This window comes from Oncorhynchus mykiss, chromosome 7 (assembly GCF_057628025.1).
Source record: "Oncorhynchus mykiss isolate SJ-2025 chromosome 7, ASM5762802v1, whole genome shotgun sequence".
In the NCBI taxonomy this organism is placed as follows: domain Eukaryota; kingdom Metazoa; phylum Chordata; class Actinopteri; order Salmoniformes; family Salmonidae; genus Oncorhynchus; species Oncorhynchus mykiss.
In genome coordinates, this window is record NC_143028.1 from 1388551 (window position 1) to 1412873 (window position 24323).

At 41.1% G+C, this 24323-nt stretch overlaps 1 protein-coding gene across 1 annotated transcript; it reads right to left on the reverse strand.

Annotated features, from left to right (window-relative positions):
- Positions 1 to 18013: 18013 nt before the first annotated feature.
- Positions 18014 to 18979, reverse strand: LOC118965340 (gamma-crystallin M2-like). Its single transcript, XM_036984402.2, has 3 exons — positions 18959 to 18979; positions 18620 to 18862; positions 18014 to 18286 (listed from the first exon to the last, which is right to left on the reverse strand). The coding sequence occupies exons 1-3, from the start codon at positions 18977 to 18979 to the stop codon at positions 18014 to 18016; spliced, it is 537 nt and encodes a 178-aa protein (XP_036840297.2).
- Between the last annotated feature and the right edge of the window lie 5344 nt (positions 18980 to 24323).

Sequence of the window (24323 nt, forward strand, 5' to 3'; positions counted from 1 at the left end):
AGCCTGAACTCTGTGAGCATGTCTTCAGGTCATATAATGAAAGCCTGAACTCTGTGAGCATGTCTTCAGGTCATATAATGAAAGCCTGAACTCTGTGAGCATGTCTTCAGGTCATATAATGAAAGCCTGAACTCTGTGAGCATGTCTTCAGGTCATATAATGAAAACCTGAACTCTGTGAGCATGTCTTCAGGTCATATAATGAAAACCTGAACTCTGTGAGCATGTCTTCAGGTCATATAATGAAAGCCTGAACTCTGTGAGCATGTCTTCAGGTCATATAATGAAAGCCTGAACTCTGTGAGCATGTCTTCAGGTCATATAATGAAAGCGTTAGAGGACCGTGCACTGTGTTTCAGCCTGACTCACACTCTGACTGATCTTCCTCAGTTGGAGTCAGGGATCAAACTGTACTCAATTAGCGTCCCTGTATTTATAGGCCTTCAGGCTGCTAGGCTTATCGTTTTCTGCTCGCTGTTCACAGTTGTATATATTTCTATTTTCAGTCATAGCTCACTGCTGAGCCGCCGAGTTAGACAGGTTAGTACATGTAGTACTCATAAGAATGTGTGTGTGTGTGTGTAGACTGTAGCAACCCTGTCACATGCCCATGCCTAGTGTGTGTGTGCGTGTGCGTGTAGGCACTCCTTTGATGACCTACTTGGACTCTATACAGTACGTACGTTCCATGGGAGAACGTTCTAAAAGCTAAGGCACATGTTTTCAACAGTCATTTCAGCAAAAGGCAACAACTATGCATAATAGTAAGATCTCACTGTCCTCTTTGCAAAGAGAGGAGGTTGCTGCCACTTGTAGTTCTAGAACCTGGACAGGATTCTAGAAGAGCTAGAAGGCTCGAAAAGTGGGGCCTGGGCAAACTATTGAGAACTTCACTCTTCTGTGATGAACCACGTGATGGATTGGAATATGGGATATAGTATGCTACCCACTCTCAGAATCTCACGTCACAATTAGATGTTCATCCATGTTTCTTTAACGTCAAATTTCTAAGTTGTTCCACTCATCAAATGTCAAAGTGTTTAAGATTAAGTTCAGGCATTAACTCTGAATGGTTAAGTTCAGGCATTAACTCTGAATGGTGAAGGTTAGGCATTAACTCTGAATGGTTAAGTTCAGGCATTAACTCTGAATGGTTAAGTTCAGGCATTAACTCTGAATGGTTAAGGTAAGGCATTAACTCTGAATGGTTAAGTTCAGGCATTAACTCTGAATGGTTAAGGTTAGGCATTAACTCTGAATGGTTAAGGTTAGGCATTAACTCTGAATGGTTAAGGTTAGGCATTAACTCTGAATGGTTAAGGTTAGGCATTAACTCTGAATGGTTAAGGTAAGGCATTAACTGAGAATAGTTAAGGTAAGTCATTAACTCTGAATGTTGAAGGTTAGACATTAACTCTGAATGGTTAAGGTAAGACATTAACTCTGAATGGAGGTAATTAAGGTAATGGTTAAGGTCTGGGATAGGCTTAAAACCAAAATATCAAAAACAACTTTCTATCGCTGGATTCAAACTTGCAACCTTTGGAAATAGAGGCAGATGCTTACACCCATCCCTGTCCACATGCCCTGGCAAAACCGAAATCTACTTCAAAGTAACATGCTCACTGTTGCCTCTAGTGGCCGGTTTCCACTTCATCTCCCAACGTCCTCAGACATGGATGGACGTCCAATACTGACTTGTATCACAGGTGACCTGGCTGATAGTATGAGAATCATATCGAACTCTGGATCTACTGTGGATTGGATCTACTCGAGATTGGATCTACTCAGGAGTGGATCTACTGTGGATTGGATCTACTCGAGATTGGATCTACTCAGGAGTGGATCGACTCTGGAGTGGATCGACTCTGGAGTGGATCGACTCTGGAGTGGATCTACTCTGGAGTGGATCTACTCTGGTGTGGATTTACTCTGGAGTGGATCTACTCTTTAGTGGATCTACTCTTTAGTGGATCTACTCTGGATTGGATCTACTCTGGATTGAATCTACTCTGGATTGAATCTACTCTGGATTGAATCTACTCTGGATTGAATCTACTCTGGATTGAATCTACTCTGGATTGAATCTACTCTGGATTGAATCTACTCTGGATTGAATCTACTCTGGATTGAATCTACTCTGGAGTGGATCTACTCTGGATTGGATCTACTCTGGATTGAATCTACTCTGGAGTGGATCTACTCTGGATTGGATCTACTCTGGAGTGGATCTACTCTGGATTGGATCTACTCTGGATTGGATCTACTCTGGATTGGATCTACTCTGGAGTGGATCTACTCTGGAGTGGATCTACTCTGGATTGGATCTACTCTGGAGTGGATCTACTCTGGATTGGATCGACTCTGGATTGGATCTACTCTGGAGTGGATCTACTCTGGATTGGATCTACTCTGGATTGGATCGACTCTGGATTGAATCTACTCAGGAGTGGATCGACTCTGGATTGGATCTACTCTGGAGTGGATCGACTCTGGATTGTTTTCACTTTAAGAATGTGTCCTAATACTACTACTGTTAGCTAACTGTTACGGACATGTTTTTGTGGTGGTATCTGGGATTCGCACCCCGGCTCCCGTGTTCAGTGTCCCAGCCTTAACGCTGGTCGATGGGGCGAGACGCTGCTCTTAAAATAGGCCAGCTGCCAGAGAGATGTGCCCAGCGATCGCTCTTCCCGCATGCATGGTGAGAGTGGAGCTAACTGGGGCGTGATGGTGCCCACTGCACAGAGCTCAACCCCCTCCTCTCCCCTGCACTTGTCTCCTATCCCTCCCGCAACACAGTGAAGAAATCAACGGAGATTCAAATAGATTAGATCAGAAAATCTTTCAAGTTCCCGATGAGGCCATTCATTTCACTGCATACATAATACACATACACACCACTACACATACAGCAGGCCTGTTTTAAAGGCTGGATGGGCCAGTAGAGAAAAACCACTGTGGATAATGACCTTAATAATAGATTTATTTGGAGTGGATTACTTTGGATATCTACAGTTTAGCTCAAGGGGTTGCTTTGTACTCTGTATGATGGCTTCATGACCCTTTGCATAACTTTTGACCTGTGAAATGTGACTCTTGTCCCAGACCCCATTGTAGCTGCAAAGATAAGGCACTGACGTTGCAACAGAGCAACCTTGTCTCTGAGCATTTCATATTATTCTGTACGAGCCTCTCCATTTAGAATGATATGTTTCGTTTGGTACGGTTACACACTGTAAGACAGATGGCTACTTAATGCAAAAACAAAAGGGAGGTGGATGGGTGGGCATATAACACAAATGTCTAGCAACCCAAAGGTTGCGAATTCGAATCTAATCACAGACAACTTTAGCATTTGAGTTAATTTGCAACTTTTCAACTACTTACTACTTTTTAGCTACTTTGCAAATGCTTAGCATGTTAGCTAACTCTTCCCCTAACCTTAACACTTTTAGCTAACCCTACCCTTAACCCTTTTAGCTAACCCTTCCCTTAACCCTAACCTTAACCCTTTAAATTTAACCATAACCCCTAGCCTAGCTAACATTAGCGAGCTAGCTAATGTTAGCCACCTAGCTAGAATTCGTAACATATCGTACATTTTGAAAAATGTAAATATTGTACGTTTCTTCAAATTCGTAACATGTTATATGATTAGCAAATGTTTTACATATCACACATTGTAATTCATAACATATCATAAGAAATGGACATCCACAAATTAATACATACCATACCAACATATCATACTAAAAGGAGTGTTTCGGATTTATGTGCAGAATAATACAAAATGCTCTGAGACCAGGTTGAAGAGGGAAGAACTTTATAGAAGAGTTTGTCACCACCACTCAAAAAGCCTTTTTCCTCCTCTTTGGCCCTCTCACTCCGGTTCACCTGGTGGGTAGGTAACATTTGGAGGTAAATTGTTTGTTTCTCTCGCACGTGTTAAAAGTTCCAATGAGAACAACAACTCCATCATAGAGGGGGGGGGGAAGAAGGTATTTGCAAATGTGATCCACTCGCAGTTCTATGCAACAATTTTGTTGTAAATATGTTGACTGGAAAATGTCAAAAAAGTTGTTATTTTTTCTTTTTCTTTTGGATGACTGAACCCGTTCTCCTCTTCTTCCTACAGAAGTTAAACACCACCAATGGAGAGTGCACTGTAACGATGGGAGAACATCACAACCAAACTCGTGATGCATTAGGACCCATCTGGGAATGGCGGTTGATTGCAGACCTCTTTTAGAACTGTTGTGTCACACTGAAAGCAGCGTTCAGGCGGAGTTTGTGTATCGAATAACTAATAAACGGAGTCGTATTTCAGTCATATAGTAATTCATGTAAATGTCCACAAACTGTATAAAGCCACGTTTTCTATGTTATTTTCTAATTTTCTGTCGATAAGACTATCCAGGTGTGAGTCACTATAGTGACCTTTGGCGTGCGTCAGACTTTCCTATTAATTCCAATGAAACCTGGGCTCAAGCAGTGCTGCTCGGTGAGAGTCTGTCGCTGCTCAACTTAAAATTGCGACTCACACCCAAGAACACTTCATAAAGTGTCTCGCAACTGGATCATGCAGGCAAAAGTTACTCATCCACTGTAACAGCTAAAAACCTACTGTTTTCTCCACGCCCCATTGTAACAGCTACTGTTTTCTCCACGCCCCATTGTAACAGCTAAAAACCTACTGTTTTATCCACGCCCCATTGTAACAGCTAAAAACCTACTGTTTTCTCCACTCCCCACTGTAACAGCTAAAACCTACTGTTTTCTCCACGCCCCATTGTAACAGCTACTGTTTTCTCCACGCCCCATTGTAACAGCTAAAAACCTACTGTTTTCTCCACGCCCCATTGTAACAGCTAAAACCTACTGTTTTCTCCATGCCCCATTGTAACAGCTACTGTTTTCTCCACGCCCCATTGTGACAGCTAAAAACCTACTGTTTTCTCCACGCCCCATTGTAACAGCTAAAAACCTACTGTTTTATCCACGCCCCACTGTAACAGCTAAAAACCTACTGTTTTCTCCACGCCCCATTGTAACAGCTACTGTTTTCTCCACGCCCCGTTGTAACAGCTACTGTTTTCTCCACGCCCCATTGTAACAGCTACTGTTTTCTCCACGCCCCATTGTAACAGCTACTGTTTTCTCCACGCCCCAGTGTAGCTCCCCAGTTAGTTGCTATTGAGACTAACATGTCTGAGCTGTCTCAGTAGCTCTATCACAGACACCTCCCAGTAACCTCCCTGTGACCTCCCTGTGACCTTGAGTCTCATCTCCAGATCATTACTCCCTCTGGCCTCTCTCACTACCCTCACAGGACTTCTGATTGGTCAAGGAAATGAGCTCAGAAATCGCATTGGCCGTGGACAACGGTGTGAGGTGCCCCAGCTGCTTTGTCCTCAGTCAGAATAATGTGATCGCCTCTTTAAGACACCTGGAAGTCATTTAGGAGCTATATCGGTAACCAAAAGTGCCAGCATAGATACAGAATCAGACTAAGCCTCAATGCATCCCCTTAGCCTTGATTGAGGGATAGATCACACTGTTGATTATAGCTGAAGAAATCCAGTCCAAAAGACAAGTCCTTGCTGGTATGTTTCCTGATCCAGCATGTTGCTGACTAGCATGTTCTGCTCTGCGCAAGGACCATTCATTCAGGTACTGTATCACTGAGTTATAGACTGCAGTTTATAGGCTGAGCATGCAGTACGTGCTTGATTAGCTTAGGTCTGTGAGATAACAGAGATAAAACTAACTGAATATTTCCGTACTGTCCGCTGAGCTCAGCATTGTTAGATCTCTATGTCATTGATTACCCAATGCTCTTGTTTACATCTGGGCTACACACACGCACACACACATGCACGAGAACGCATGCACACACGCAAGCACTTGAACACACACACACACACACACACTCACACAAAACACAACACGTTATAAATGACAATATTTTACAATCTGTATGGGGATTAGATTAGTATATAAAAGGCTGACATTCGAGAAGAATATGATTCTTTTAAGATGTAATCAAAGTATGATATGGAATCAGCTGAATGGCAATAACCTCTGGGGGAGGTCAGTCCAAGGCCAGAAAGAGTCACATAAGGATATTGGGTCTTAATTTGATCACTCTGTTGCAAGACATTTTAAACTTGTCGTGTATTTGAGGTTTAAAAAAGCTTCTGAATTTTGAGATTTCCACTTTGAAATTTCAGACTTGATTTTCCCTCACATAAAATGTATCAACCCCTACAGAAATGTCCATTACTCATAATCCACAAAACAATTCAAATGTTCTGTTGCTGCAGGATTATTTTCCTGCTGTAGTAAACTGGCTCAAATTAAGATCCTACATCTGTAGTTCGCAAACAGAACAGCACCGTTTCTTTCTAATAGTGAACAGGTGAACAGAGGACTGGCTGGCAGAGTGTTCCTCTCTATCAAGGAACAACATGGTGTAACAGACAGATGAACAGAGGACTGGCTGGCAGAGTGCCACAGGGGCAGAAGTGGATGAAAAACATCCAGTAGAACAACAACAGAACTTGTCTTATGACATTGACTCTCTCTGTAACACTGCTGTAGTGGCTACAATACAGAGGATCATTGTTCCTCAGATGCCTCCCCATGCAGCCCTCCCTTACTCCACTCACTCACTCACTCACTCACTCACTCACTCACTCACTCACTCTGTCCCCCCCTCCCTCCCTCCCTCCGTCTCTCCCCCTCTCTCTCTCTCTCTCTCTTTCTCTCTATATCTCTTTCTCTCTCTCTCTCTCCTCCCCTCTCTCTCTCCCTGTCTCTACCCCCTCTTTCCCCCCCTCTCTCTCCCTCTGCCCCTCTCTCTCTCTGCCACTAGTCTAATTAGCTAACAATATCACAACAAAGTAACATTCCCACACCACAAACATAACACGAGGACATGAAGTGATATTGCGCAACATGGCTTCAGTCGGGCGATTTGAACATTTACCGTTGTTTTCTATGGGGATTTTTCAATTCATGCATTTGATTTCAATCCACTTCGTGAATTGGGAACATAATTGACCCAAACCCTGTTGTGTAAAATGACGCCAAAAGTGCAAGATGACAAAACATGAGGTAACCAGGCTAACAACACTATAGCTATGACATAATACAGAACATGTAGTTTGCCTGCGCTATGTTTCTCACAGGATTACACAACATTAACAGCAGCAGCACTGGAGTGTGTGTCAGTCCAGTCTCAGATGGAGTGGGAGGAAGGTTTTATATAACAGAGTCGTCACTAGGCTTCATGTATGAGGATCCATGCTGCTAAAGCTTCTCTGTTTCTGCCTCCCTCAGGACAAGCTCCAATCATACTGTCCTACTTATATAAAACATCAGATGTATTTTGGACCTTCCTACAATGCCTGTCGGTGAATATGAGCACTGAGACCCAAAATAGCACGTTATTTTCACCAGTGAAGAGATAAGTTGAAAGACAAGAGAAACCCCAAACGCTGTTCTGTCTCGTAATCACCTATTTTATTAAAGCTTCAAATGAGCTCAGACCAGAGTCAGACATCTGAACATCTTACACGTCTTCGGTGATAATAAACATTAACGGGGCAATCTGGGGTATAAAGCGGCGCCGGGAAGAAATGGCAGCAGTTTTACGGGCGCCCAACCAATTGTGCTCCAAGCCATAAGACTCCTGAACAGGTAACCAAATGGCTACCCGGACTATTTGCATTGTGAGCCCCCCCCCCCCCACAAACCCTCTGTTTATCATATATGCATAGTCACTTTAACCATATCTACATGTACATACTACCTCAATCAGCCTGACTAACCGGTGTCTGTATGTAGCCTCGCTACTTTTATAGCCTCGCTACTATATATAGCCTGTCGTTTTACTGTTGTTTTTATTTCCTTACTTACCTATTGTTCACCTAACACCTTTTTTGCACTATTGGTTAGAGCCTGTAAGTAAACACAAGGTTGTATTCAGCATTTTACTGTAAGGTCTACTACACCTGTTGTATTCAGCATTTCACTGTAAGGTCTACTACACATGTTGTATTCAGCATTTCACTGTAAGGTCTACTACACCTGTTGTATTCAGCATTTCACTGTAAGGTCTACTACACCTGTTGTATTCAGCATTTCACTGCAAGGTCTACTACACCTGTTGTATTCAGCATTTCACTGTAAGGTCTACTACACCTGTTGTATTCAGCATTTCACTGTAAGGTCTACTACACCTGTTGTATTCAGCATTTCACTGTAAGGTCTACTACACCTGTTGTATTCAGCATTTCACTGTAAGGTCTACTACACCTGTTGTATTCAGCATTTCACTGTAAGGTCTACTACACCTGTTGTATTCAGCATTTCACTGTAAGGTCTACTACACCTGTTGTATTCAGCATTTCACTGTAAGGTCTACTACACCTGTTGTATTCAGCATTTCACTGTAAGGTCTACTACACCTGTTGTATTCAGCATTTCACTGTAAGGTCTACTACACCTGTTGTATTCAGCATTTCACTGTAAGGTCTACTACACCTGTTGTATTCAGCATTTCACTGTAAGGTCTACTACACCTGTTGTATTCGGCGCACGTGACAAATAAACTTTGATTTGATTTGATTTGCAGGTGCTACATCCATTCTTGGAATCATAAATGAATGATATTTACTCATTGATTCTTGAAGAATATAACTTAGAAATGCCTCATGAGCTCAGCTCAATAGTCGTACCCCATCAGAACCCATAATATAAGCTTGTTTTACTCCAATGTTTGTAAGCAAAGTAAATGTAAACAAACACTATATACGTAGCCTCAACATGGTTAAAACTATAATTTTGATATCATGGATAGTCAGTCTCTGCATCCATAACTCTGTCTACTACTCAACACACTTCTTCTACTCAACACACTTCTCAAGTCTTCCCGGGACAAAATAATAATTGATATGTTCACTGTAATCTGTCATACAGTGGGGCAAAAAAGTATTTAGTCAGCCACCAATTGTGCAAGTTCTCCCATTTAAAAAGATGAGAGAGGCCTGTCATTTTCATCATAGGTACACTTCAACTATGACAGACAAAATGAGCAAAACATTTTTTTTTATTAATTTATTTGCAAATAATGGTGGAAAATAAGTATTTGGTCACCTACAAACAAGCAAGATTTCTGGCTCTCACAGACTTGTAACTTCTTCTTTAAGAGGCTCCTCTGTCCTCCACTCGTTACCTGTATTAATGGCACCTGTTTGAACTTGTTATCAGTATAAAAGACGCCTGTCCACAACCTCAAGCAGTCACACTCCAAACGCCACTATGGCCAAGACCAAAGAGCTGTCAAAGGACACCAGAAACAAAATTGTAGACCTGCACCAGGCTGGGAAGACTGAATCTGCAATAGGTAAGCAGCTTGGTTTGAAGAAATCAACTGTCGGAGCAAGTATTAGGAAATGGAAGACATACAAGACCACTGATAATCTCCCTCGATCTGGGGCTCCACGCAAGATCTCACCACGTGGGGTCAAAATGATCACAAGAACAGTGAGCAAAAATCCCAGAACCACACGGGGGGACCTAGTGAATGACCTGCAGAGAGCTGGGACCAAAGTAACAAAGCCTACCATCAGTAACACACTACGCCGCCAGGGACTCAAATCCTGCAGTGCCAGACGTGTCCCCCTGCTTAAGCCAGTACATGTCCAGGCCCGTCTGAAGTTTATTAGAGAGCATTTGGATGATCCAGAAGAAGATTGGGAGAATGTCATATGGTCAGATGAAACCAAAATATAACTTTTTGGTAAAAACTCAACTCGTTGTGTTTGGAGGACAAAGAATGCCGAGTTACATCCAAAGAACACCATACCTACTGTGAAGCATGGGGGTGGAAACATCATGCTTTGGGGCTGTTTTTCTGCAAAGGGACCAGGACGACTGATCCGTGTAAAGGAAAGAATGAATGGGGCCATGTATCGTGAGATTTTGAGTGAAAACCTCCTTCCATCAGCAAGGGCATTGAAGATGAAACGTGGCTGGGTCTTTCAGCATGACAATGACACCAAACACACCGCCTGGGCAACGAAGGAGTGGCTTCGTAAGAAGCATTTCAAGGTCCTGGACTGGCCTAGCCAGTCTCCAGATCTCAACCCCATAGAACATCTTTGGAGGGAGTTGAAAGTCTGTGTTGCCCAGCAACAGCCCCAAAACATCACTGCTCTAGAGGAGATCTGCATGGAGGAATGGGCCAAAATACCAGCAACAGTGTGTGAAAACCTTGTGAAGACTTACAGAAAACGTTTGACCTCTGTCATTGCCAACAAAGGGTATATAACAAAGTATTGAGATACACTTTTGTTATTGACCAAATACTTATTTCCACCATAATTTGCAAATTCATTAAAAATCCTACAATGTGATGTAATTTTCTCATTTTGTCTGTCATAGTTGAAGTGTAGCTATGATGAAAATTACAGGCCTCTCTCATCTTTTTAAGTGGGAGAACTTGCACAATTGGTGGCTGACTAAATACTTTTTTGCCCCACTGTAGGTCATTACAGCATTGTAAACCTCCATGTGTCCTAATGATTTTACCCTAACATCGTACCATTCCCTCTACATTTTGTACCAGATATTGTGCCTGAAATGGTATTGAGACTTTACATATTGGTTTAGAGAATTCGGCATAGAACCCACATACACTAAGTGTACAAAACATTAGGAAAACCTGGTCTTTCCATGACATAGACTGATCAGGTGAATCCAGGTGAAAGCTATGCTCCTTTTGATGTCACCTGTTAAATCTCTATCAGTGTAGATGAAGTGGAGGAGACAGGTTAAAGACAATTGAGATGTGTATGACAGAGGATTTAAGTGCCTTTGAACGGGGTACAATAGTAGGTGCAAGGCTCTCCGGTTTGAATGTGTCAAGAATTGCAACGCTGCTGGGTTTTTCACGCTCAACTGTTTCCCGTGTGTATCAAGAATGGTCCACCACCCAAAGGACATCCAGCCAACTTGGCACAACTGTGGGAAGTGTTGGATTTAACTTGGGCCAGCATCACTGTGGAATGCTTTTGACACATTGTAGACTCCATGCCCTGATGAATTGAGGCTCCTTCTGAGGGCAAAAGGGGGTGCAACTCAATATTAGGAAGGTGTTCCTAATGTTGTACACTCAGTGTAGCTAGAAAAGAGTGATGAATATGCCTTTGAAGCTGTGCTGCAGTGGGTTCACAGGGCCAGGTACAGGTACTTCAGAGCAAGACTCAAAGGGCCTTTAATCTGAGAGGAGACAGCAAAGAACAGAGAGTGTGCTTCCCAAATGCCACCCCTTTTCCTCTGTGATGCACTACTTTTAACCAGGGCCCATAGAGCTCTGGTCAAAAGTAGTGCACTATATATGGAATAGGGCAACATTTTGTGACTCACAGAGAGGATTCATGGTGGCACTAACTCTTTTATCCTCTCTCTGCAGCTGCCAAATGTAACACCCACACCGTGGTCCCATGTCTGACTACTAGACAGACATGAAAGTGACACTCCCCTCTGTTGGCCGATGTTGGTAACTGCAGCCCTTATCAGATCTAATGGTCAATTCAGCACATTTGATTTCAACAATAATAATAATAATAATAATAATAATAATAATAATACAAGTACCTCCTTTTTTGATTTCATAAATATTGGTATTTGTCCATTTCTGTTGCATATACCTTTTCCATCAAGTTAGATACAATTGAATGGTTTTGGGTAGAGTAAAAATAGCAAGGATATTCCCTCACAGATGAATGCTTTTAGCACGGCACAAGGTGTTAGTTATGTGCAAAGACATTGCAAAGACTTTGCTATGGCAGGTTTGCATGAATCCGACCCTATGACACTTGAGAATGATTCCCTCTGCTGGAGGGTACCCATACTGTACAAGTATACAAAGAGATTTATGAAAGAGATTTAAAGGGATTGAGTGAGAGAATGCACTTACAGGAAAACAATGAGATGAACACCTATAGGTTTATAATACAGGTAAATTTGACTGAAGTAAGATGTAGGGAATCCTTTCATGAAACTGCATTGTTGTTATTGTCACTCTGAATACACAACGACTACAGAAAACAAATACATAGCTACAAATGCATTTATGGTGCACGCAGGGAAATGAAACAACGCAGAGAATCCCAGACATGATCAACACTTACACATCACAGACAATCATCTATCCATGAGTTACAGGTCCCCTAAATAACAGTGACTCGCCATTGATTTGTTGGTGTGGACTAGAAGATGGGGTGAGAATCAATGCTTTCATACACTATTTATAGATGTCTAAAAACACTTCTATAAAGTAGCTACTTGCAGGAATCCATTTTACCATTCCTGTCATATTATGATGCTGGATACGGTACTGTGCATTGCATGCTGGGTAGCAGGCCCTATGCAGGCTGGGTAGTGGTAGTAGTGTCAGAGCTGGCATGTGGTACAATACATTGGGCTGTGCAGGCCCAGGCCCACCAGACCCATGCCTGGTTTTTGCATCGTCAGCCACATCTGTGTATTAAACACTGTGTGATTTCAGCCATCCCTGGCACCAACCTGGTCTCAGAGCATTTTGTGTTATTCTGCATGTAAATCCGAGACGCTCCATTTAGTGTGATATGTTACGTTTTGTATGGTATGTATTCATTTATGGATGTCCATCGTTCATTTCGTATGATGCGTTATGAATTACAATTCGTATTAGATGTTACAAATGTGCAGAACGTAGAATATGTTACGAATTCTCAAAATGTACAATATGTTACAAATTTGCTAAATGTATAATATGTTACGAATTCTAGTAGGGTGGCTAACATTAGCTAGGTTAGGGGTCAGGGTTAAGGGTTAATGCTAGGTTTAAGTTTGGTAAAAGGGTTAGAGTTCGGGTTAGCTATCCATGAGGAGATTTGAACTCGCAACCTTTGGGTTGCTAGATGTTCATGTTATACGCCCATCTGTACACCCCAACCAACCACGCACGCATGCTACTTTTGTTTTTGCCGTAGCCCTTTCCTGCAGTCAAATTACCCAGTTGTCTCAGGGGTGGAATGTTATTAACATTTTTCATAATTAATGAACAGACAAAGATCCTGTGTTTCTATTTTTCTATGTCAAACATTATTATTATTATTTCAGTCTTCTGTGGTGTATATAAAGTGTAATATTGGAACTCAAACTCAAAATGTAATACATTTCAACTCTATATGTGACATGGTACAGGTGTCTTCTTTTTTTAAGCCCATAACCATGTGTGTGAAGTGGATACTTTTGCTTCAAAGTAGATTTGTTTAAGACGACCAAGAAACACTCTGTATGACCCAGATTTTGCCCACGGCAGTAAATTAAGTAACCATCTGTATTATGTAACCATACCAAACGTAACATATCATACCAACGTTCCAGATTTACATTTACTATGTTACGTCTAGTCTATGAGACCAGGCTGCTGGCACAGGCTCATCAGGCTGCCACCTCAGCACAATACCCTCCACTGACATTGCTGTGGATCCTTATTGGCAAATCCCCCTGAATCATCACTGGGGTTTACTGACCCATTGTTCAGACTTTTTAGCCCACATGCCCATTGACCACCACCTGCACCCACCTCTTACCCCACCCCAAACAGACTCCCCAGCTCCCCCCTGCCTCCCAATCCAAATAACCTCTGTGTATTGATGTTAGGAATCATCGGGTGGCTTCATGACAAAATACAAAAGAGTGAAACTGTATTATTGTTGTATCTCTTCCTGAATGTTCCTCGTAAGAGTTGGCTGGTGGGCGAACAGCGGCAGGGTCAAATTTCAATTGGTTGCGTGTGGTCACACGAGGGCACATCAGGACACAAACACTGTACACAAGATTCAGTTGACCTCATATGACCGAGGGATGTCACCATGACTACACACTTACTGTATTACACAGTCTGGTTGTTCTCAAAAACATCTCACCAAATACCACATATATGTACATTTTGCAAATTTGTAACCTATTGTATGTTTAGCAAATTTGTTGCATATAATACAAATTGTAATATGTAACTTATCATACGAAATGACTGATGGCCATCCACAAATGAATACATACCATACGAAACCTAACATATCACACTAAGTGGAGTGTCTCAGATTTACATACAGCATAATATAAAATGCTCTGAGACCAGTTTGCAAATACCGTGTTTGTATTTGACTTTATCATTTTTTCCCCAACAATGTATTATTCGACATAGTTATTTTCTAATGAGGTCCTGATCAATTTCTTTAATTTATATTCTATTGAAGTTGTTTTTTTTGGGGGGGGGGGGGGGGTCAGCTCATTTGGTATGCCAATCAATGGTCTTGATGCACTCCTTCTAGTCTAAACAATGCAGAAATTATAATTCATGCTGGATTTGTAAGTGTTGAGACTCTATTGAGTAGATACGATGGGAGGGGCAATGTGTCCCCAAAAGGCTTGCTGGAACACTCTTCTACTGTGGGAACTTACCTCAAGCGCTATGATGATGTCACACAATGGGGAAAATGTATCTACAGTGTGCTATATGGTACCATCTACAGTGTGCTATATGGTACCATCTACAGTGTGTTGTATGGTACCAGCCATCTACAGTGTGTTATATGGTACCATCCATCTACAGTGTGTTATATGGTACCATCTACAGTGTGTTATATGGTACCATCTACAGTGTGCTATATGGTACCATCTACAGTGTGATATATGGTACCATCCATCTACAGTGTGCTATATGGTACCATCTACAGTGTGATATATGGTACCAGCCATCTACAGTGTGTTATATTGTCCCATCTACAGTGTGTTATATGGTACCATCTACAGTGTGCTATATGGTACCATCTACAGTGTGTTATATGGTACCATCCATCTACAGTGTGCTATATGGTACCATCTACAGTGTGATATATGGTACCAGCCATCTACAGTGTGTTATATTGTCCCATCTACAGTGTGTTATATGGTACCATCTACAGTGTGTTATATGGTACCATCTACAGTGTGATATATGGTACCATCTACAGTGTGTTATATGGTACCATCTACAGTGTGTTATATGGTACCATCTACAGTGTGATATATGGTACCATCTACAGTGTGTTATATGGTACCATCTACAGTGTGTTATATGGTACCATCTACAGTGTGTTATATGGTACCATCTACAGTGTGTTATATGGTACCATCTACAGTGTGTTATATGGTACCATCCATCTACAGTGTGTTATATGGTACCATCTACAGTGTGTTATATTGTACCATCCATCTACAGTGTGTTATATGGTACCATCCATCTACAGTGTGTTATATGGTACCATCCATCTACAGTGTGTTATATGGTACCATCTACAGTGTGTTATATTGTACCATCCATCTACAGTGTGTTATATGGTACCATCTACAGTGTGTTATATGGTACCATCCATCTACAGTGTGTTATATGGTACCATCTACAGTGTGTTATATTGTACCATCCATCTACAGTGTGATATATGGTACCATCTACAGTGTGTTATATGGTACCATCTACAGTGTGTTATATGGTACCATCTACAGTGTGTTATATGGTACCATCCATCTACAGTGTGTTATATGGTACCATCTACAGTGTGTTATATGGTACCAGCCATCTACAGTGTGTTATATGGTACCATCCATCTACAGTGTGTTATATGGTACCATCTACAGTGTGTTATATGGTACCATCCATCTACAGTGTGTTATATGGTACCATCTACAGTGTGTTATATGGTACCATCTACAGTGTGTTATATGGTACCATCCATCTACAGTGTGTTATATGGTACCATCTACAGTGTGCTATATGGTACCATCTACAGTGTGTTATATGGTACCATCTACAGTGTGTTATATGGTACCATCTACAGTGTGTTATATGGTACCATCTACAGTGTGTTATATGGTACCATCTACAGTGTGTTATATGGTACCATCTACAGTGTGATATATGGTACCATCTACAGTGTGTTATATGGTACCATCCATCTACAGTGTGTTATATGGTACCATCTACAGTGTGTTATATGGTACCATCTACAGTGTGTTATATGGTACCAGCCATCTACAGTGTGCTATATGGTACCATCTACAGTGTGCTATATGGTACCATCTACAGTGTGTTATATGGTACCATCTACAGTGTGCTATATGGTACCATCTACAGTGTGTTATATGGTACCATCTACAGTGTGTTATATGGTACCATCTACAGTGTGTTATATGGTACCATCTACAGTGTGTTATATGGTACCATCCATCTACAGTGTGTTATATGGTACCATCCATCTACAGTGTGTTATATGGTACCATCCATCTACAGTGTGATATATGGTACCATCTACAGTGTGTTATATGGTACCATCCATCTACAGTGTGCTATATGGTACCATCTACAGTGTGCTATATGGTACCATCTACAGTGTGTTATATGGTACCATCTACAGTGTGTTATATGGTACCATCTACAGTGTGTTATATGGTACCATCTACAGTGTGTTATATGGTACCATCTACAGTGTGTTATATGGTACCATCTACAGTGTGCTATATGGTACCATCTACAGTGTGTTATATGGTACCATCCATCTACAGTGTGTTATATGGTACCATCTACAGTGTGCTATATGGTACCATCTACAGTGTGCTATATGGTACCATCTACAGTGTGTTATATGGTACCATCCATCTACAGTGTGCTATATGGTACCATCCATCTACAGTGTGTTATATGGTACCATCTACAGTGTGATATATGGTACCAGCCATCTACAGTGTGTTATATTGTCCCATCTACAGTGTGCTATATCGTACCATCTACAGTGTGTTATATGGTACCATCCATCTACAGTGTGATATATGGTACCATCTACAGTGTGCTATATGGTACCATCTACAGTGTGTTATATGGTACCATCTACAGTGTGTTATATGGTACCATCTACAGTGTGTTATATGGTACCATCTACAGTGTGTTATATGGTACAATCTACAGTGTGTTATATGGTACCATCTACAGTGTGTTATATGGTACCATCTACAGTGTGTTATATGGTACCATCTACAGTGTGTTATATGGTACCATCTACAGTGTGTTATATGGTACCATCTACAGTGTGATATATGGTACCATCTACAGTGTGTTATATGGTACCATCTACAGTGTGTTATATGGTACCATCTACAGTGTGTTATATGGTACCATCCATCTACAGTGTGTTATATGGTACCATCCATCTACAGTGTGTTATATGGTACCATCCATCTACAGTGTGCTATATGGTACCATCTACAGTGTGTTATATGGTACCATCTACAGTGTGTTATATGGTACCATCTACAGTGTGTTATATGGTACCATCTACAGTGTGTTATATGGTACCATCTACAGTGTGTTATATGGTACCATCCATCTACAGTGTGTTATATGGTACCATCTACAGTGTGTTATATGGTACCATCTACAGTGTGTTATATGGTACCATCCATCTACAGTGTGTTATATGGTACCATCCATCTACAGTGTGTTATATGGTACCATCCATCTACAGTGTGTTATATGGTATCATCTACAGTGCGCTATATGGTACCATCTATATGGACCGGTGCCATTGATGGCCCTACAGAGCCCCACATGCAATCAAGACATATCAAGAGAAAAGGAAGTAGCGAGGAAAAGAGAAGAAGTAAAAAGTCAGATGCCTTCTGATTGGCTGTTGAGCATAACAATGTCTTTATTTGATCACCCTGTTGCAGGAAATTAAAAACCTGTAGTGTATTTGAGTTTTGAAAAAGGCTTCTGAAGTTTGTAATTTCCACTTGATTTTCCCTTACAAAAATTATAATCCACATAATAATGAACATTTCCTGTTGCTGCAGGATCATTTTCCTGCTGTAGCAACCTGGCTCAAATTAAGATCCTACATCTGTATGACAAGGATGGTCTAAAAGTCCTGGACGCGGCGGAGGGAGCCCACGTTGGCCTGCATGCCCCCCCACTCGGTGTGGCGTCTGTACTCGCCCCTCTCCAGCAGGTGCTGGCGCCCCCTGTAGTTGGGGTGCTCATAGAAGACCCAGGCGCCGTCCAGCACATTGGCAGAGTGCACCTCGGGGTGGCGGAAATGCTCAGACAGGTTGGGGCTGTCCTCACTGAACTCAATCATCTGACCGGCAAAGTCAGGGCGCTCGTACACGCGGATCCTGTGCATGCCAGTGGTCTACAACACAGTGGAGCACAGTTCCAAACTTCATCTGAACAATATCCCCAGGGATCAATCAGCTGTGTCATTATACCTGGGATATCAGTGTCCTCATACGGGACACCAACATCAGGTTTCAACAGATCAAAACACCACTGTGGTGTTAGAATGAAAATGGATGCACTATAATAATTACATTTGGTGTGTGTGTGTGTGTGTGTGTGTGTGTGTGTGTGTGGTTTGCATGCGTGCACGGATGCGTGTGTGCATGCATGTCTGTGTAGATCCCTGAATGAGTAATCAACATGTACCACTACCACGCACAAATAACCTCACAGTGGCTTGACTTACATGTCTGATAATCCGGCAGGACCTGATAGTGTCGTTGTAGCCCATCCAGCGCTGGTAGTCGGGGTACTCTCCCCTGGTCAGGATGTACTGAGAGCCCATGTAGTTGGGCCTCTCATAGACCACCCAGGCACCACTCTCCACCCTGATGGAGTTGCAGCGGCTGAAATGAGAGCTCAGTTCGGGGCAGTCGCCGCTGCACTCATAGTGGAGGCCCTGGAAGTTCCGGTCCTCATAGAAGAAGATCTGCACAAAGGATTGTTGTCTTTTTAAAAACGGTTACTTTAAAAAAAAAAGAGGAAGGAACACACACACACACACACACACAGCCACCTATAGTACCTTCCCCTGCATGCGGTCCATGTTTGGATTATTCTTTTTAATACTATTCTACACACAATCAAAAATATCCCCCTAGACATATACGGTAATGTAAGGACTCTGCCCCGGGGGAGTTATATATATGTATGACATGGAAACGCATGGCCGGTGGAATCATTGTCATTCAAATGCGCACCACTATTAACTAGGGCACAACAGCTGATGCTGTGTTTGTTTTAAAACACCACGGCTTCATGCCAAGTTTAATGATCTGTTGTGTCGACGCTGACCTTTTGATCCCACGGCGCCTGATTCCAGAACCGTTTTAATTTATCCAATAAAATTGTTGCCAGCGGCGAGCAGCAGTTCCTAGAACAAAGCTATTAGTCTGAATACACTGTCGTCTCTGATAGGTCCAGTTTGCTAATTCCTGTCTGTAACACTTTACCTAAAGCCAGCTGCTATAATGCCTTATGATGTAGTTATAATACATTGTAAGACTTGTCTGAGCATGTATGATCCCATAATAATCATCTCATTATGACCCTCACCAAATACCAGTCATTTTGAGTCAGCTAAAATGTTGATACATAGAGAAACACAACATATTATAAGCCTTGTCAAAGACATTATAACAGCTCATATCCAGTACATGCTTATGACAAGTTATAAAGCACATACCGACATGCTTTACCTTTCTGTTGAATCGGTAGGTGCACTGTGACCAACTACCAGCATACAGTCTTTCTACAGATCATCAAATCAAATGTATTTATATAGCCCTTCGTACATCAGCTGATATCTCAAAGTGCTGTACAGAAACCCAGCCTAAAACCCCAAACAGCAAGCAATGCAGGTGAAGAAGCACGGTGGTGAGGAAAAACTCCCTAGAAAGGCCAAAACCTAGGAAGAAACCTAGAGAGGAACCAGGCTCTGAGGGGTGGCCAGTCCTCTTCTGGCTGTGCCGGGTGGAGATTCCAGATGAGTTCCTCTGCAGAACTATAGCACAGGGAAACAGTTATAGGCCCATCCCGGACCCTTTCCTGCATTACAAATCCTAGATAGGTATAAAAGTGCATCGCCTTATTTCTATTGACTTATACAGTTTTATTTCTGCACGTCTTTAGGTCGGTGAGGTAAAACCGTAGGATTGTGTGTTGTGAAATTCACTCCATAAAAAAAAAAAAAAAATGTACTGTATATATATATATATATATATATATATATATATATATATATATATATATATATATATATAAATAATAGTACCAGTCATTAGTTTGGACACACCTGCTCATTCAAGGGTTTTTCTTTATTTTTACTATTGTCTACATTGTAGAATAATAGTGAAGACATTACAACTATAAAATAACACATAAGGAATCATGTAGTAACCAAAAAAGCGTTAAATAAATATTTTTGATTTTAGACTCGTCAAAGTAGCCACCCTTTGCCTTGAAGACAGCTTTACACACTCTTGGCATTCCCTCATCCAGCTTCACCAGGAATGCTTTTCCAAAAGACTTGAAGGATTTCCCACATATTCTGAACACTTGTTGGCTGCTTTTCCTTTACTCTGGGGTCCAACTCATCCCAAACCATTTCAATTGGGATGAGGTTGGGTAATTGTGGAGGCCAGGTCATCTGATGCAGCAATCCATCTCTCTCTCTCCTCTAGCCCTCACACAGCCTGGAGGTGTGTTGGGTCAATGTTCCAAATGATAGTCCCACTAAGCCCAAACCAGATGGGATTGCATATCACTGCAGAATGCTGTGGTAGCCATGCTGGTTAAGTATGCCTTGAATTCTAAATAAATCACAGACAGTGTCACCAGCAAAGCACCCCCACACCATCACACCTCCTCGGTGGGAACCACACAGGTGGAGATCATCCGTTCACCTTCACTGCGTCTCACAAAGACACGTTGGTTGGAACCAAAAATAAACAAATTTGACTTATCAGACCAAAGGACAGATTTCCACTGATCTAATGTCCATTGCTCGTGTTTCTTGGCCCAAGCAAGTCTCTTCTTATTATTGGTGTCCTTTAGTTGTGGTTTCTTTACAGCAATTCGACCATTAAGGCCTGATTCACACAGTCTCCTCTGAACAGTTGATGTTGAGATATGTATGTTGCTTGAACTCTGTGACACATTTATTTGGGCTGCAATTTCTGAGGCTGATAACTCGAATGAACTTATCCTCAGCAGCAGAGGTAACTCTGGGTCTTCCTTTCCTGTGGCGGTCCTCATGAGATCCAGTTTCATCATAGTGCTTGATGGTTTTTGTGACTGTACTTGAAGAACCTTTGAAAGTTCTTGAAATGTTCCAGATTGACAGACCTTCATGTCTTAAAGTAATGATGGACTGTAGTTTCTCTTTGCTTATTTGATCTGTTTTTTCCATAATATGGACTTGGTCTTTTACCAAATAGGGCTATCTTCCGTATACACTCCCCTGCCTTGTCACAACACAACTGATTGGCTCAAATGCATTAAGAAGGAAATAAATTCCACAAATTAACTTTTGGCAAGGCACATCTGTTAATTGAAATGCATTCCAGGTGACTACCCCATGAAGCTGGTTGAGAGAATGCCAAGAGTGTGCAAAGCTGTCATCAAGACAAAGGGTGGCTACTTTTAAGAATCTTAAATATAAAATATATTTTAATTTGTTTGACATTTTTTTGGTTTCTATATGATTCCATGTGTTATTTCATAGTTTTGATGTCTTCACAATTATTCTACAATGTGGAAAATAGTAAAAATAAAGAAAAATCCTGAAATGAGTACATATGTCCAAACTTTTGACTGGGACTATGTATATATATATATATATATATATATATATATATATATATATATATATATATATTAATAATAATTCACTCCATGGTTTCATGCCTGACATGAAAACAGGAGACTACGTAGGTATAATGTACAGTATATTTTGTGGTGTTGAGAGTGCAGTTGTAGACATCAGAATTAAGTGGACATTTGGGCAATGTCAGCTATTTCAATCAGCAATGTCTTCTTTCTTTATAAAATAAATAAATACATGTAAGTCTACTTTTTGGGGGAAGTATTCAGACCCCTTGACTTTACCCACATTTTGTTACATTTCAGCCTTATTGTCACGTTGTATAAATGATTGGAGACATGCGCAGGAATACGTAATGAGGGTTTTTAATACTCCACCCAAAAATACATCATGCCATGAAAGGTACGGGGATGAAGCCCAAAACAAACACGCATACAAAACACAGGGATGTACCCAAACAAAAGGGCGAGGTAAAACCTCCAATAAATATACGGGACGAGACCCACAACACACCACACGGGGTGAGATCCGTAATAACAAGTGCACAATACACGCAGCACGAAATCCGAAATAACAAAGCACAGGTTCTCACAAACCAACAAACATGGGAACAATAACCGCTCAAGACAATGGTGAACAGAGGGCACGTATACACACATACTAATCAGGGGGAATGGGAACCAGGTCTGTGTAATGAGATAAGACAGTCCGGGGTTGGTGGTGATGATCCAGTTCAGTGACGCCTAGAAGGTCGATGACGTAGACCTCTGGAACTGGTGAACGGAATGAGCAGCAGTACCGGGGGAATCCGTGACACTTATTCTAAAATGTATTTTAAAAAATGCTTTCCTAATCAATCCACACACAATACCCCATAATGACAAAGCAAAAACAGGTTTTTAGAAATGTTTGCTAATTCATATTCATAAGTATTCAGACCCTTTACTCAGTACGTTGTTGAAGCACCTTTGGCAGCGTCTTGGTGATTCCAAACTTCTCCCATTTAAGAATGATGGAGGCCACTGTGTTCTTGAGGACCTTCAATGCTGCAGACATTTTTTGGTACCCTTCCCCAGATCTGTGCCTCGACACAATCCTGCCTCCGATCTCTATGGACAATTAATTCATGGCTTGGTTTTTGCTCTGACATGCACTGTCAACTGTGGGACCTTATATAAACAGGTGTGTGCCTTTCCCAAATCATGTCCAATCAATTGAATTTACCACAAGTGGATTCCAATCAAGTTGTAGAAACATCTCAAGCATGAACAATGGAAACAGGATGCACCTGAGCTCAATTTCGAGTCTCATAGCAAAGGGTCTGAATACTCATGTAAAAAGGTACATCTGCAAAAATGTAAACAAAAAATAACTGTTTTCGCTATGTCATTATGTTTTCGCTATGTCATTATGTTTTAGCTATGTCATTATGTTTTCGCTATGTCATTATGTTTTCGCTATGTCATTATGTTTTAGCTATGTCATTATGTTTTCGCTATGTCATTATGTTTTAGCTATGTCATTATGTTTTCGTTATGTCATTATGTTTTCGCTATGTCATTATGTTTTCGCTATGTCATTATGTTTTCGCTATGTCATTATGTTTTCGCTATGTCATTATGTTTTAGCTATGTCATTATGTTTTCGTTATGTCATTATGTTTTCGCTATGTCATTATGTTTTCGCTATGTCATTATGTTTTCGCTGTCATTATGTTTTCGCTATGTCATTATGTTTTCGCTATGTCATTATGTTTTAGCTATGTCATTATGTTTTCGTTATGTCATTATGTTTTCGCTATGTCATTATGTTTTCGCTATGTCATTATGTTTTCGCTATGTCATTATGTTTTCGCTATGTCATTATGTTTTCGCTATGTCATTATGTTTTCGCTATGTCATTATGTTTTAGCTATGTCATTATGTTTTCGCTATGTCATTATGTTTTCGCTATGTCATTATGTTTTCGCTATGTCATTATGTTTTCGCTATGTCATTATGTGTGTAGATTGAAAATAATAAATGTAATCCATTTCAGAATAAGACTGTAACATAATAGAATGTAAAAAGTCAAGGGGTCTGAATACTTTCCGAAGGCCCTGTATTTACATATTCTTTCTTTAGTGGTGGTGCATCTACAGACCCATGATCCTGGAACAGGGACCTAGCTCAACTGTAATGCTTGGTAACCTCTGACCATTGTTTTGGTTAACATTTTTAAAAATGTCTTTAACCTTTCTGGGTGACAACCAATTTGGGTGACAACCAACAACCAATGCTTTTTAAGTAGCATGTACATGTTGTTTCTCCGCATGAGATTTTGAGCTGATAATAGCTGTTATTTTGACAGGATCGTTATATGAAGACATACGGGTGTCATAATGAGACTATGACACATCTTACTATGCATTCAATCTGCATCACAAAGCATTACACCTATCGCTGTTAAGTAAAGTTTTTATCTCATGCAGCCCAGGTTTTGAAATCGGACTACAACTGTCACGAGAATCTATGGTCAGGACCAAAATAAAGGAATGAGATTCAGCCCATATCTGTCACTCAAGCCT